Here is a 12,821-nt window from a genome sequence, read left to right as displayed (position 1 = left end):
CGCTTAAAGGTAGAGACTGTCTTTGCTTTTGTATTTATTTCCCGGGAGCTCAGCACAGTGACACATTATTACACACGTGGCAGGTGCTTAATAAATGTTTTTCATTCATTTACTACACTTGTGTGAAAGGGCATTCAAAAAAGGCAGTTTTCACAAATTATTGATTCCCAAGAAAACAATATACATAACGACAATAACATAAACTGAAAGATCACAAATAAAAAAATAAAAAACCCAAATTGAATAATGTAAATATAACCACCAATCTTGGTCCCAAAAATGAATTAAGAAAATGCAAATGTCCTTCCTTCTCTTTGACGTGATGGTTAATTTTGTGGAATTTTTTTTCTCTTTTTTTAATCTTTTTTGCGGGGATGACTTACTGGGGAGGGGAAGCAGAAGGGATATATTTAGAAATGACAATAATGTAAAAACAAAAGATATCAATAAAAATATTTTTTAAGCCCCACAAGTTAATAGTTCCCTGGTGAACATGGACACAACCATAAAACAAGGAGAAAGCAAACTCCTTCATCCGTGGCCACCCTGCTCTCCTGTTCTCCCACGATCCTTCACTGACTCACCCAGCTTGATCCCAACACAAGGCTCCATATATGTTAAAGGATCTTACTTTCCCATCCAGGTGGCATGGCTTTCAGGGAGCCTAGGAACAAACAGGGTGGATTTTCCAAAGTCGACATCAATGACTCCAAAGCAGCCTGGCTCTGTGACACCAAAAGCCCAGTGAAAGAAGGATTCCTAGGGTGAGGAATGAGGACAGAATGTTAGTTACCCAGTGATCCAGCCCAGGTCAATGCAGAAGCACATGGCAACAAGAACTGACGAAGAGTTATGCTGAACACACTCAACAGTCAGCAGGCTGTTAAGAGCTAGAAGGGACTTTAGAAACCATTGAGTCGGACACTCTCATTTTAAAATCAGTCAATCAATAAGTATTAAGCACCTTCTATGTGTCAGGGACTGTGCGAGGCTCTGGGGACACCAGCACAAAGAATGAAATGACCACTACTTGGAACAAGCTCACTTTCTGCTGGAGCCCAGAGAGGCCAAGCACCTTACAGAGAGTTCCAGAAACAGACAGCATGACCCCACACAGTCCACCCTCGTTACCCTTTCCAAAGCCTACCCATCTTTCATGGCCTCCTTCAAAGTCCTTCTCCATGATGCTTTCCCTAAGCGACGCAGCCTTCAGTGATGACTCCTCCCTTTGGAAATCCTCTAGTCTGTACTACACACTTGACAATAAATCACACACTGTCTTCTAGCATCTGATACCCTCAATAGCCATGGTATTTTTTTTTCACGTTTTTAGGCTCTGGAAGAACAAAAAATAAGTAATAGCTGATATTTAAATAAAAACTCTTAAGGTTTACAAAGCACTTTCCATAGACCATCTAGATTTCTTGCCCAGGCTTGCCACTAACTGGCTATGTGATTTTTGAATAAGTAACTCCATCTCTCTGATCCTGATTTTTCCCGATCTATAAAATAAGGGGGTTCAATGATCTCTCACATGAACTAGGACAAAGTAAACAGAGCCAGGAAAACAATTCAAAATGCACAATGATAACAATATAAACGGAAAGAACAGCATCAAAAATCAAAACAATGCTGCAAAAGTATAACAACCAAGAGAAGAGATGAGAAAATGCAGCTCCCTCCCTCTTTCGCGGAGGCTAGGGATATGATGGCAGTACAACAAGGTATGTACTGACAGCCAGTGACTGATGGGCTGGTTAGTTTTTCTAAGCTGCTTTTTTCCTTTTTTCTCTTTTATTCCTTACCAGAAGGGTTGGTTCGCTGGGTAGGGAAGGAATATGTTTGTTAATAAAGGTGACATAAAAACAAAAAATATCAATAAAAAAAATTTTAAAGACTAATCTTGAGGGGGAAATTATTTTGTATTTAATAATAACAGCAATAATAAGAGCTAACATTTAAACAGTGCCTTAAGGTTGACAAAGCATTTTACAAATATTATTTCATTGTATCCTCACGACAACCCTGGAAGGTAGGTGATATTATTGTCCCCATTTTGCAGATGAGGAAACTGAACAAAGAGGTTAAGTGACTTGCCCAGGGTCACATAGCTAGTAAGTATCTGAGGCAGGATTTGAACTCAGGTCTTTCTAACTCCAGGCCCAAAGCTCTATCCACTGCATAATTGTTTTGCACATAGTAGGCATGTAATAGATGTTTGCAGAGCTGCTAAACTAGTCTATTAGAGCAAAGTATATTGCCTTATTCCTCTTATATCTCTCCAAAAAATAGCTAACCTCAGGGCCTCACACTGGGCAACAGTAAACCTTTTTTGATTTGCATACATGAAACTATGCTCATAGAACAAGCAATTTTTCTACTTAAACCTTTCCCATCTGTCTCCAATCTCCATCAAAATCACCAGCAACAGGAGCTCTCAAAGCTTTTGGTCATAGATGCTAAGGGAATAAACTTTTTAAAAGTATAGAAATAGGGGAGGTTCTGATTTAAGATAATTTTTGCCTATCGTCAGTAAGCGTGTGCTCAGATGAAAATGAGACTAAAATAAAAAATTGGTAAGAAGGTAAAACTTGAGCAACAGTCAATAATCTTTTCTCGGAAAAATCATTTAATGGAATATCCAAGCTTACAGCTATTCTAATGGAAGAATGACAGCCCAGAAAGGATCTCCATAAGCCAAAGAACGTTTTATTCCAAAAATACTTTGCAATTAGTTCTCCAAAATATTTCCTTTAGTCACATTATCTAACATTTACTGAGCTGCAGCAATGGGGAGAGCCAAACAATTCCAACAGCAGACAACATGCACTGCAAATGTGAGGAACCCAGGAGCTAAGTGCTGCTGTAAAGTCAGAGCTAGGCAGGCCCTTAGAAGGTAGTATCTAGTTCAACACCCTCATTTTACAGAGAAGGAAGCTGAAGCCCAGAAAGGACTTTCTCAATGTCCGAAGAGCCTTGGGGGTAGGTGATGTATGGACCAGGCCCATAGCAAATATGTGAATACCAGAGAAGGCATTCATGTTTAAGCCACCTGTCTAAGCAGGTTGAAATATGGCCCCTCCTTAATTCAAAGCAATGGAATAAATCACGGCAAAGCCCCACCCAGGTCAAGATGTCTGTGACTTTAAGGAGAAGGTCAACAAACTGATATCTTAGTTAGACCTAGAACATTAATCTAAACCTGTGACACAGTCACAGAATGTCTCAATGTTGGAAGGGTCCTCTAAGGCCATCTAGTCCAGGGGTGGTGAACCACAGAACAAATGAAGTTTAGATTCAGTCAAAGGGCTGCATCTGAGGACCTAGGAGGCCACAGGTTCTCCACCCCTGATCCAGTCCAACCCACACCTGAGTAAGAGTTCTCTCTAACATATACCCCCAAATGGATCATCAAACCTTTTCTTGAAGCACTCTAGTAAGGAAGAACCTAGCACCTTCCAAGGTAGCCTGTTCCAAGGTAGAGGAAAGCTTGGAACCCTTTCCTCTAACATCAAAACGAAATTTGAGTTTCCACAACTTCCACTGATTTCTCCTTACTTTGCCATCTTGAGCCAAGTAGAACAAATGAAACCTCTCTTCCACGTGACACATGACTACTGGGGTATGGCCACTCCATCAGCTTCAAATCTATCCATTTGTACTATCATGTATTACACAAGAGTAGAAGGATAACGAAGGCCAGATTTTTCATTTGAAGTGTGTGTTGAGCTCCAATTCAATAGCAACAAATGCACTCCGAATCAGCTGGATTCCAGAAACACACACCATGTACGTTAGTATATGGGAAAGCAGCATGGGATATTGAGGCTTTGACATAAGTGACCTTTTAAGCCGACGGACTAAACTTATGAATCAGGAAACTAAAGACATCGCAGAAGGGATAAACAACCAGAAGACAAATTAGTCTAACCTCCCCCACTCACCTGCCGGAAAAGAACCCCGGTGTCTGTGCAGTACCTATTACTCTGTTCCCCTCCCTGCAGGAGGACCAAAGAATGTTCCTGCACAGCTGGGTTCTTCCTTAGACGATCACACAGACGTTTCCTGTTCAAGGAGAAGAGGGCCCGTGGTACTTTCAAGGTTTCATTACCCAGCCAAAATACAGGTCTGAAAAAAGAGAAAATCATCCCAGTTAAGCCTACATGTGCCAAGCCTCCCCGAACCACCACCTGTTTAGTAGATTTTTTAGGCTTTATTGCCACATGCATATAATGTGATGACACACATACAAACACAGACAGAAAAAAGATCAATACATGGCAAATATTTGAAAACTATTTGGATGGACACAAATCCATTCTCAGCTTACAAAACAAGATACACAGGCAATACACCAAGGCAGCCGCAACAAACCATGGAGCCTCCCCTTAGCGTGCCCAGCACGTGCTTCAAAGGCAGGCCCCCTCTCCGATGGCTCCCAAAGAATCCCTAGTGCGCTGACAGGCTTACTTCACTTGCTCAGCTGTGCAGACACCAAACAATCCACAAGCATTTATGACACTCCTACAATGTGCAAGGGACTATGCTGGATGGGGACACAAGACAGAAATGAGATAGGCCCTGATTTCAAGGTGTTTACATTCTACCAAGGGCAACAGTAGAATTTCTGCACTGTGCATCTGCTGCCTTGCCTGGTTTCAACTCCATGGAACAAGAGGGCCCTCCCAGGACAAGCTCGTCTCTGCTAAGTTCACCACCAAGCTACTAACTCAACCCTTGACTGACTCACCTCCCACTGCCTCCTCCCCGCTAGGTCTGTAGGCCAGAGTCCAAACTCCTCCCAAAGTCTTCCATTATAAGGGGCAGAAACAATGCCGTTTTCCTCTTTGGACTGTAAGCTTATTGAAGGCAGGGGCTGTTTTCTTAATAATTGTATCCCTAGTGCTTAGCAGAGTACCTGGCATGTGATAGGTGTTTAATAAATGCTTACTGAATTGGAGTGGAAACAACATGTGCACATGTAATAAATACAAAACATACACAAGATAAAAACTGTGGTGAGGAGACATTGAGAGCCTGGAGGGAAGCTGAGGATTCTAAAAGATGACAGGCAGAAGAAGGTACATTCCCAGCACTGGGGAGAGTCAGCCTGTGTAAGGGCAATAGGAAAAGGAATGCACGCAAGAAATAGTAAATAGTCCAGGGTACAAAAGCAAAGTAAGGAGTAATAAACCTGGAAAAGCAAGCTGCTTGCAGCCAGATTGTGAAGTGCTTAAATGTCAAACAGGACAGTCTGTATTTTATCTAAAAAGCAAGAGGAAGCCACTGATGCTTTCTCCTCAGATGACATCGACAGAGGGTGTCTGGGTCTTTACCAATGCCTTCTAATTATTACATGACACCAACCTAAAATCTAAAGATGCCTTCAGTCAATATATGCTGAGCACCTATTGTGTTACTTAGCAATCAACAGAGGGGAAACCAAGTGCATGTAGAATGCATATCATCCAGATTATAGCATACAGCTGGGCAGGTGGCCTAGGAGTTAGTCAAGTCTTTCAGTATATTTATCTTGTGATACATATGTTGCAGACACTGCAAGGAAGAATGATCTGGGTCCAGAATTGGTTAGGCTGCATTTGGGAAATCGCTGAATGAATGAAGAAACATTTATTAAGTACTTAACTATGTGCCAAGCATTGGGCTAAGTTCTGGAGACACAGATGGAAAACTGAGTCAGTCCCTGCTCTCAAGGAGCTTACATCCTAATTAGGAGACACAACACATATAGGAAAGTTCAGTTTCAAGGTAGACAGAAAGGCCTGGTAGTACTGAGGGTGCTAGAGTAGGGTAGATGGCAAAGTCTAGGGTTCTTTCAGGTATGTGATCAAGTCACATGACAATGCTAGGGGAGTTTGCAAGGCTGCTGCCTTGCAAGCCATGGTAAAGTTCAATAGTCCTCCATCTTACTGGGAAGGATTGAAGCTGCTAACTTCCCAATCATCCAAGCAGTATGGGTGGGTAGGTGGGCCATGTTTATTCAGAGAAGTGAGGGAGGAGGTTGTGGAGAGTGAGTCCACCTCTCGAGGTGGGGCAAGGGGATGATGGTGTAGTTTGACTTGCCTGACACATGCTTCCCCTTCTCTCCCTCTGGAAGCCAGGTGCCTTGTGGCTTCAGCTAGGCTGGTTTGTCTGCCATGTGTGACAGGTGGGGGGGAACAGCTGACACCTAAGGGCATTGGGCTTAAAGTACTGCTGTTCTCCAGGGTTTGGGATTCAGGATCCTACACTGTTTCCACCAGGGTCTAAGACACTTTGCTGCATCAGCTAAGCTGACTTGTCTGCCTTGTGTGTGGCAGTTGGTGGGGATGGCTGGCATCTTCTCCACTGGTGCTTCCCAGCATGGTCGCTGTGGGGGCTGGGCTAGAAGCAGGACTGGTGGCCTAGGGGTACTGTCACTCCCAGGGCTCTTGTGTTTATCTGCCTATTGGTGGCAATTGGTCAATAGTTATTACTGGTGGTGATAAGGAAGGTGGGCTCTCTCTCATCAATGATTTCTCCCCTTATTGATGGCTTTGGGGGCTGGAAGTAGGACTGGTGGTGTGGGGCATACTAGTATCTTCAAGGCTCTTGAGACCAGGTCCAGGAGTGTTAATCCTCAGGGATTGAGGAGAAATGGTGGTCACGGTCGTGGTGGTGGTTTGACTTGCCTGGCATTGGAAAATGACATTAGGCACTTCCCTCCAACCCTCGGTCTCCCTACACACCCATAAGGTTCAACAGAGAAGGTGGATCTAAATTATAAAAGGGCTGGAAAGTCAGGCAATGAGTTTAAGTTTGACATGCTAGGCCCACTTGATGTTCCTGGGGTGCAAAGGACATGGTCAAAGGAGCATTTTAGACTCTTCATCAATAGACACTAAGTGCCTACTATGTTCCAGTTACTACACCAAGAACTGGAGATACAAAGACAAAAAAGAAATGGTCCCATTCCTCAAGAATATGACCTCCTACCAGGGAAAACAATATGGACATAAGTAAGTATATACAAAATAAATGCCAGGAAATTGAGAGGGTGGGGCTAGAACCTGAGAGGATGAGGAAAGGCCTCCTGAGGGGGACAGCTCATGAGCTAAGCTTAGTAGGAATCCAGAGATTCTCTATGACAGTGATAAGGAGAAAGTGTAGTCCAAGCCTGTATGAAGGCACAGAGACAGAAAATGGACAAATGAAAAAGCCAATTTGGCTGGACTGTAGAGTGCAGAAAGCAAGAGAGGGAACAGAGAATGAGGAAACACGAATCAGGGAGGCCAGCTAAGACCAGGCAGGACTCGATGCCTGTACATTAGATGCTAAGGAAGAGACCCCATTCCCATATGCCGTCAAAACTTCAATCTATTTGACCATAGCTTCTAGAAGAATCCAAATATTCACGGCAGTATAAAATGTGTGCAAATCTTCAATGGAACAGAAAATAAAACCCCTGCTAACTAGAACTAGAGCTTTAACAACTGGCCCATAGAGTCCTGAGGAGCTCATCTAGTCCAAGGCCCTCATTTTACAGAAAAGGAAATCCCAGTTCAGGGAGGTCACATGACTTGTCCAAGGTTACACTGCTAGGAACCATCAAGGTAGCACTGGAACCCAGGCCGACTGATTCTGAAGCCTGCAGCCTTTTCATTGTACCCTGCTGTCTCCCCAATTACTCCAACTGGGGATCTATGAGGAGACAGGTCTTGTTTCTTGCAAACTTAACCTTTCCCTACAGCTGTAATTCAGAGACCTGAAAGTGAGGTGGTTAGACAAGCTGGATTCTTTAAAACCAAAATATCATTTTCACATCTTTTGTTCCTCGCCTACCCACGCAAACTTGTGGATAGGGACCATGAGCTAGGCCTACTACTCTCACACTGAGGAATATGGGCTTGTTTGTATTACTGCAGGCATTATAGACCAGGATATATCAAGGGAATTGATCTCTTTAGATAGAATGACAGAAACAAAGTGGAAAGGAATTTATTGAGAAAACAAAAAACATTGCTTCACTATGTGGTAACAGCCAGCCAGCATACACGATCAGAGTAGCCAATATTCACACAGGCTCAAATTCCTTCAAAAATTCTCCTCTCCTATCTCATTAAAGTTTATCATAGGAGGCAGAGAGAAAAAATGAATTTTTAAAGACTAGAAGACAGGATAGAGAGGTTACATACTAAGCCACAAAAGCAGTTTTAAGGGTTTAACCCTTATATAACAGGAGTTGCAGGAGAAGTTACACTTATCAATCCTGCCCCACCATAATGAATAGCAATGCCTATCAATTCAAGTGAAGAAAAAGTTTTTAGCAGCCCATAATATTCTACAAAAACAGTGCCAAGGCCCCCAGTATTAAAGGTGCATAGAGGTGATGTTTTCTTAGACACTTCTTGAAGCATAGGAAGGAAAGACTAAGTTAAATTATTAGAACCAAAGACTGTTTAAAGTGGAAGGGCTCTCAGAGTTCATGCAGTACAACCCCTCAATTTAGAAAGGCACAAGTGAGGCAACAGAGAAGACACATAACTTGTCCAAGATCACATAGCTAGTTAAAGGAACCCCAGTTTCCCAATTCTCAATACAATGTGTGGTCTACTATATATCAATCAAGGGGCTTCAAAAACAATACGTTTAATTTTTTTAACTTAACATTTTGAACTTTTGTGCTGAGTTAAAAAAAAAAAGCAGTGAGTTTAGAAAGAGGCCAATTTTTTAAAGACCACCTTTAACTAGCAAAGATATTTTTTTAAATGAATTTTTCTTTAGAACCTGTTGAGTTTCAAAAGAGGGAGAGAACAGTGAGGCTGTTTTATTAACTTCATTGATTTTGAACTGATTTTTCTCTTCAATAAAAGTGTTTTAAAAATTAACTTCACTAGATTTTATGCCTTGGATTGAGCTTTCCTCTGCATGTAGGCCTTTTCAGATATAAAGAGTCCTGCCCTTTCATTTGAGGTATGAAGTTTTTTAGGTTGTAAAGGCGATTCATACTTCAAATAAAAGAAAGACGGGATGACAGATTCTCAGAGCTAGAAGGGACCTCAAAGGGCAATTGGTACCTGAACAGGAATCCCTTCTACCACATTCTAGACAAACAGCCATCCATCCAGCATCCACTTAAAGACCTCCAGTAATAAGAAATCCTCTTCATTGCTCCTGATCCTGCCCTCTGAGGCCAAGCAGAACAAATCTAATACGTCTTCCACATGAATTCCTTGTAAACACTTGAAAACAGCTATGACATTCCCCCTACATCTTCTTTTCTCTAGGCTACCATACCTAGCTCCTTCAACCAATCCTCATATAGCATAAATTCAATCCTTTTCATCAGTCTGGCTGCCCTCCTCTGGACACACTCCAGTTTATCAATGTCTCTCCTAAAATATGGCACCCAGAACCACACACAAGACTGCAGATATCTGACCAGGACAGAGTACAGTAGGACTCTCACCCCATCCTGGGACATCAGACCTCTCTTAATGCAGTATGATACTTAGCTTTACTTGAAGACAGATACCACATTCCCTGAAAATCTTCTCCAAGGCCTTTCTGAGATTCTAGAATTTTGTGAAAACCGATCCAATGACAAGGACCTTGTTTGGGGAAAAAAAAAAAAAGAGAATCTACTCATACCATAGCTTCCATCCACAGCACAGGCATCCTCATCTGACTTATCACCCCATCTTCCATCACTGCCCCATCTCCCTCTGACTTGATCTTGATTCTAACTTAGTATGCAATGATACAGTTGCTCTCTCCTTCCAAGCTGGGGGAGAAAAGTGAAGCAGCAACTTGCTAAGACTTGGGCTGATGCCAGCTGAGCAGAAAAGGCACCTTTTCCATCACCCTTCTTTAACTGGAAACACAAGCACTCCCCCCTTCCTGTTGTCATGAAGCCACCAAGTCTGTCATCATGAGTCCTGAAGGTGAGAACGGATGAACATTTATGGTTACAAATGCATTTGGTCATTATTGGGCATTTTCTGACAGAAACCCAATGCTGACAACTCTAACTTAAGGATCTGTCAATTCAATTCCTTTTAATCTTCTCTCAGTAGGAGCCCCTTAACTGGTAGGACTCCCATCATTTTTACATTCATATCAATCAAGATGAACATAGATGGAAAGGCTTTTTTTTATCTCCGCTCTAAGTCAAATCCATTATGTGGTCAGAGACCTAGGTGCCTAATTCTGTGTCCTATTCTTCCTGCTGAGGCCCAGGCAGTCTTGGAATGAGGCTATCATGAGTTAGAGCCCCACGTGGGCCAAGATGATCAAGTGGGCCATCTGGGTACACAGCAGTGCTTCTCACTTGTTTTGGCTATTTAATGAGGGCACTAAGATCTTAAGTCCCAATCAAGGAACTGGCTGCCACAAATTCAGTTGAGAGAGCTCATGCATGAAAAGTCTCCACTGCCCAAGGTACCAGTACTGTATATGTCTGACAAGAGAGAAATGAGGGAATAAGAAGATCCTGCCTTGACTGTGCTGATCCGTAAAGTAATGCAAAAGTCTATAATCACATTTAAGTAAAGTTAACAAGCATTTATTAAGCACCAACTCTTTTCGAAGAACTATACTAAACGCTGTTGAGCATACAAAGAATGTCAAAAGACAGTCCCTTCTCTCAAGGAACTCACAATCTAATGGGGGAAACAATATGCAAACAACTATATAGAAACAAGATACATAAATAGGAAATAATCAACTGAGAGAAAGTGCTAGCTAGATAGATAGAAGGTGGATCAGGAAAGGCTTCTTGTATAAAGTGGGATTTTATCTGGGACTTAAAAGAATTAGAAAAGAGAGGAGGTGAAAATGAAGAGGGAAAAAATGCCAGACTTGGGGGAGATGAAAGTGCCTCAAGGTGGGAGATGAAGATGGAGTATCCTGTGGAGGAACAATCAATCAATCAAATATTCAATCAATAAACAGCAAGGAAAGGAGGCCACTGGCACTGGATCACAAAGTATGTGGAAGGGAGCAAGGTGTAAGAGGACTGGAAATGTAGAAAGGGGCCAGGTTCGGAGGGGCTTTAAAGGCCAAACAGAGGATTTTCTATTTGATCCCTGAAACAACAGAGAACACTAAAAGTTACTAAAGGGGATGGGCCCTGCATGGTCAGACTTACACCTCCTACTTCACATTTACAATTCAACGATACAGACCCTCCCCCAAAGTTTATATAAAACACTAATAATCAAAATCCATACTTCAAGTGATGACCAACTATGAATGACTCAGTTCTTCTCAGCAACACAATGATCCAAGACAAGTACAAAGGACTCATGAAGTAAAATGATGTCCACATCCAGATAAAGAACTGATGGACTCAGAATGCAGATCGAAGCATACTTTTTTCACTTACGTTATTCTTTTTTGTGTTTTTTTTATTTTGATCTGTTTCTTCTTTCATAATTGTGATTAATGTGGAAATATGTTTTACACGATAGCACATGTATAACCTACATCAAATTGCCTACCATTTTCAGAAGAGGGAAAGGGAGGGAGAGAAGGGGAAAAAATTGGAACTTAAAATCTTGTAAAAATGAATGCTAAAAATTGTCTTGACATGTAATTGTGGGAAAAAAATACTATTAAAAAACCCACGCTTCAAGTTCAATTCTCTGTGATTTTCTTTTGAGTCGACTTATTGAAGGCATTTCTCTCTACCTGAAGAGCACTTCTTTGCTTTTCTCAGCTTCCAAACTTGATCACAGGCCTGCAATCAACTATATTATTACTGTACTATGCTGATCTGGTGACAAGATGGCAAGAGAAGGAGTAACCAAATGACCTCAAGTTCAAGAGCAATGTTCTATCACTTATTAATTATTACAAGACTTTCACGGAAATGACAGTTTGGTTGAAAGCCAATATGTGATTTATCACAACAGAAATCAAAACTCCTCTAGGACCTTAGCATCCAAAAAATACAAACCTGACAATTTCCTGTTGCAAACAGAGCATAAGCAAACTAATAAAACATTTATAACTTTATTTTTGTAATGCTTTGTTGCTAAGATAGCATGAATTTCCCCATGTTTCTGAATCCTACTCCTCTCTCCCACAACTTACACTCTGCCCTCTTCCCAAATGCCTTTTAAAAAGTGATTTGCTAGAGCACCTGCCCTGGATACAGGAGGACCTGAGTTCAAATCCGACCTCAGACACATAATACTTCCCAGCTGTATGACTCTGGGCAAGTCACTTAACCCCAACTGCCTCACTAAAAAAAAAAAAAAAAAAGTGATTCTGGGGCAGCTAGGTGGCTCAGTGGATAGAGCACTGCCCCTGGAGTCAGGAGGACCTGAGTTCAAGTCTGGCCTCAGACACGTAACACTCACTAGCTATGTGAGACCCTGGGCAAGTCACTTAACCCCAATTGCCTCACATAAAAAAAAAAAGTGACTCTGAAAGGGTGAAAAGTCTGGAAAATCCAAAGAAATACATTTTTAACTACAGGAAATCAAAACGGCAAAAGGCTGTAAGTAGTGAAGGGACCTGGGACAAGGGATCTTTCCTAAGGCTGTCCCTAACCCTTAAGTCCTAGGGAAAAGAGAGAGGAAGAATCCACACAAATCACTTCTTTAAAGAAAATCTACCTTCTGGGCACTCTCAACCCACTGAAATCAGCAGGACAGCCTCAGCCTAGGCAAAAGAACAAAGGTTCCTTCAAAAGTTTCAGGTGGAAAAAAAAAGAGAAAACTAATGCAATATAAACTAGTACCTAGAGTTGAGTATAAGAAAGTCAGAGCCACAACCAGAGTAACTAATGACTACTGTCTCACTATAACCTAGTTATTTCTTGACACAACAAAAAT

General features: G+C 41.8%; 1 protein-coding gene across 1 annotated transcript in view; it reads right to left on the bottom strand.

Annotated features, from left to right (window-relative positions):
- The window catches only part of LOC114046951 (xaa-Pro dipeptidase), a 257,017-nt gene that overhangs the window by 236,202 nt on the left and 7,994 nt on the right, over positions 1–12,821 (bottom strand). Inside the window, exons 2-3 of the mRNA XM_027867594.1 lie at positions 3,945–4,128; positions 632–759 (exon numbers count right to left, since the gene is read on the bottom strand). Of these exons, the coding sequence (XP_027723395.1) occupies positions 632–759; positions 3,945–4,128 (312 nt within the window). The remainder of the gene's footprint in view (positions 1–631; positions 760–3,944; positions 4,129–12,821) is intronic.

This window comes from Vombatus ursinus, unplaced genomic scaffold (genome assembly GCF_900497805.2).
Source record: "Vombatus ursinus unplaced genomic scaffold, bare-nosed wombat genome assembly UNPS02014786.1, whole genome shotgun sequence".
In the NCBI taxonomy this organism is placed as follows: domain Eukaryota; kingdom Metazoa; phylum Chordata; class Mammalia; order Diprotodontia; family Vombatidae; genus Vombatus; species Vombatus ursinus.
The sequence above is the reverse complement of the archived record's forward strand: the minus strand, read 5'-3'. Positions and strand labels throughout refer to the sequence as shown.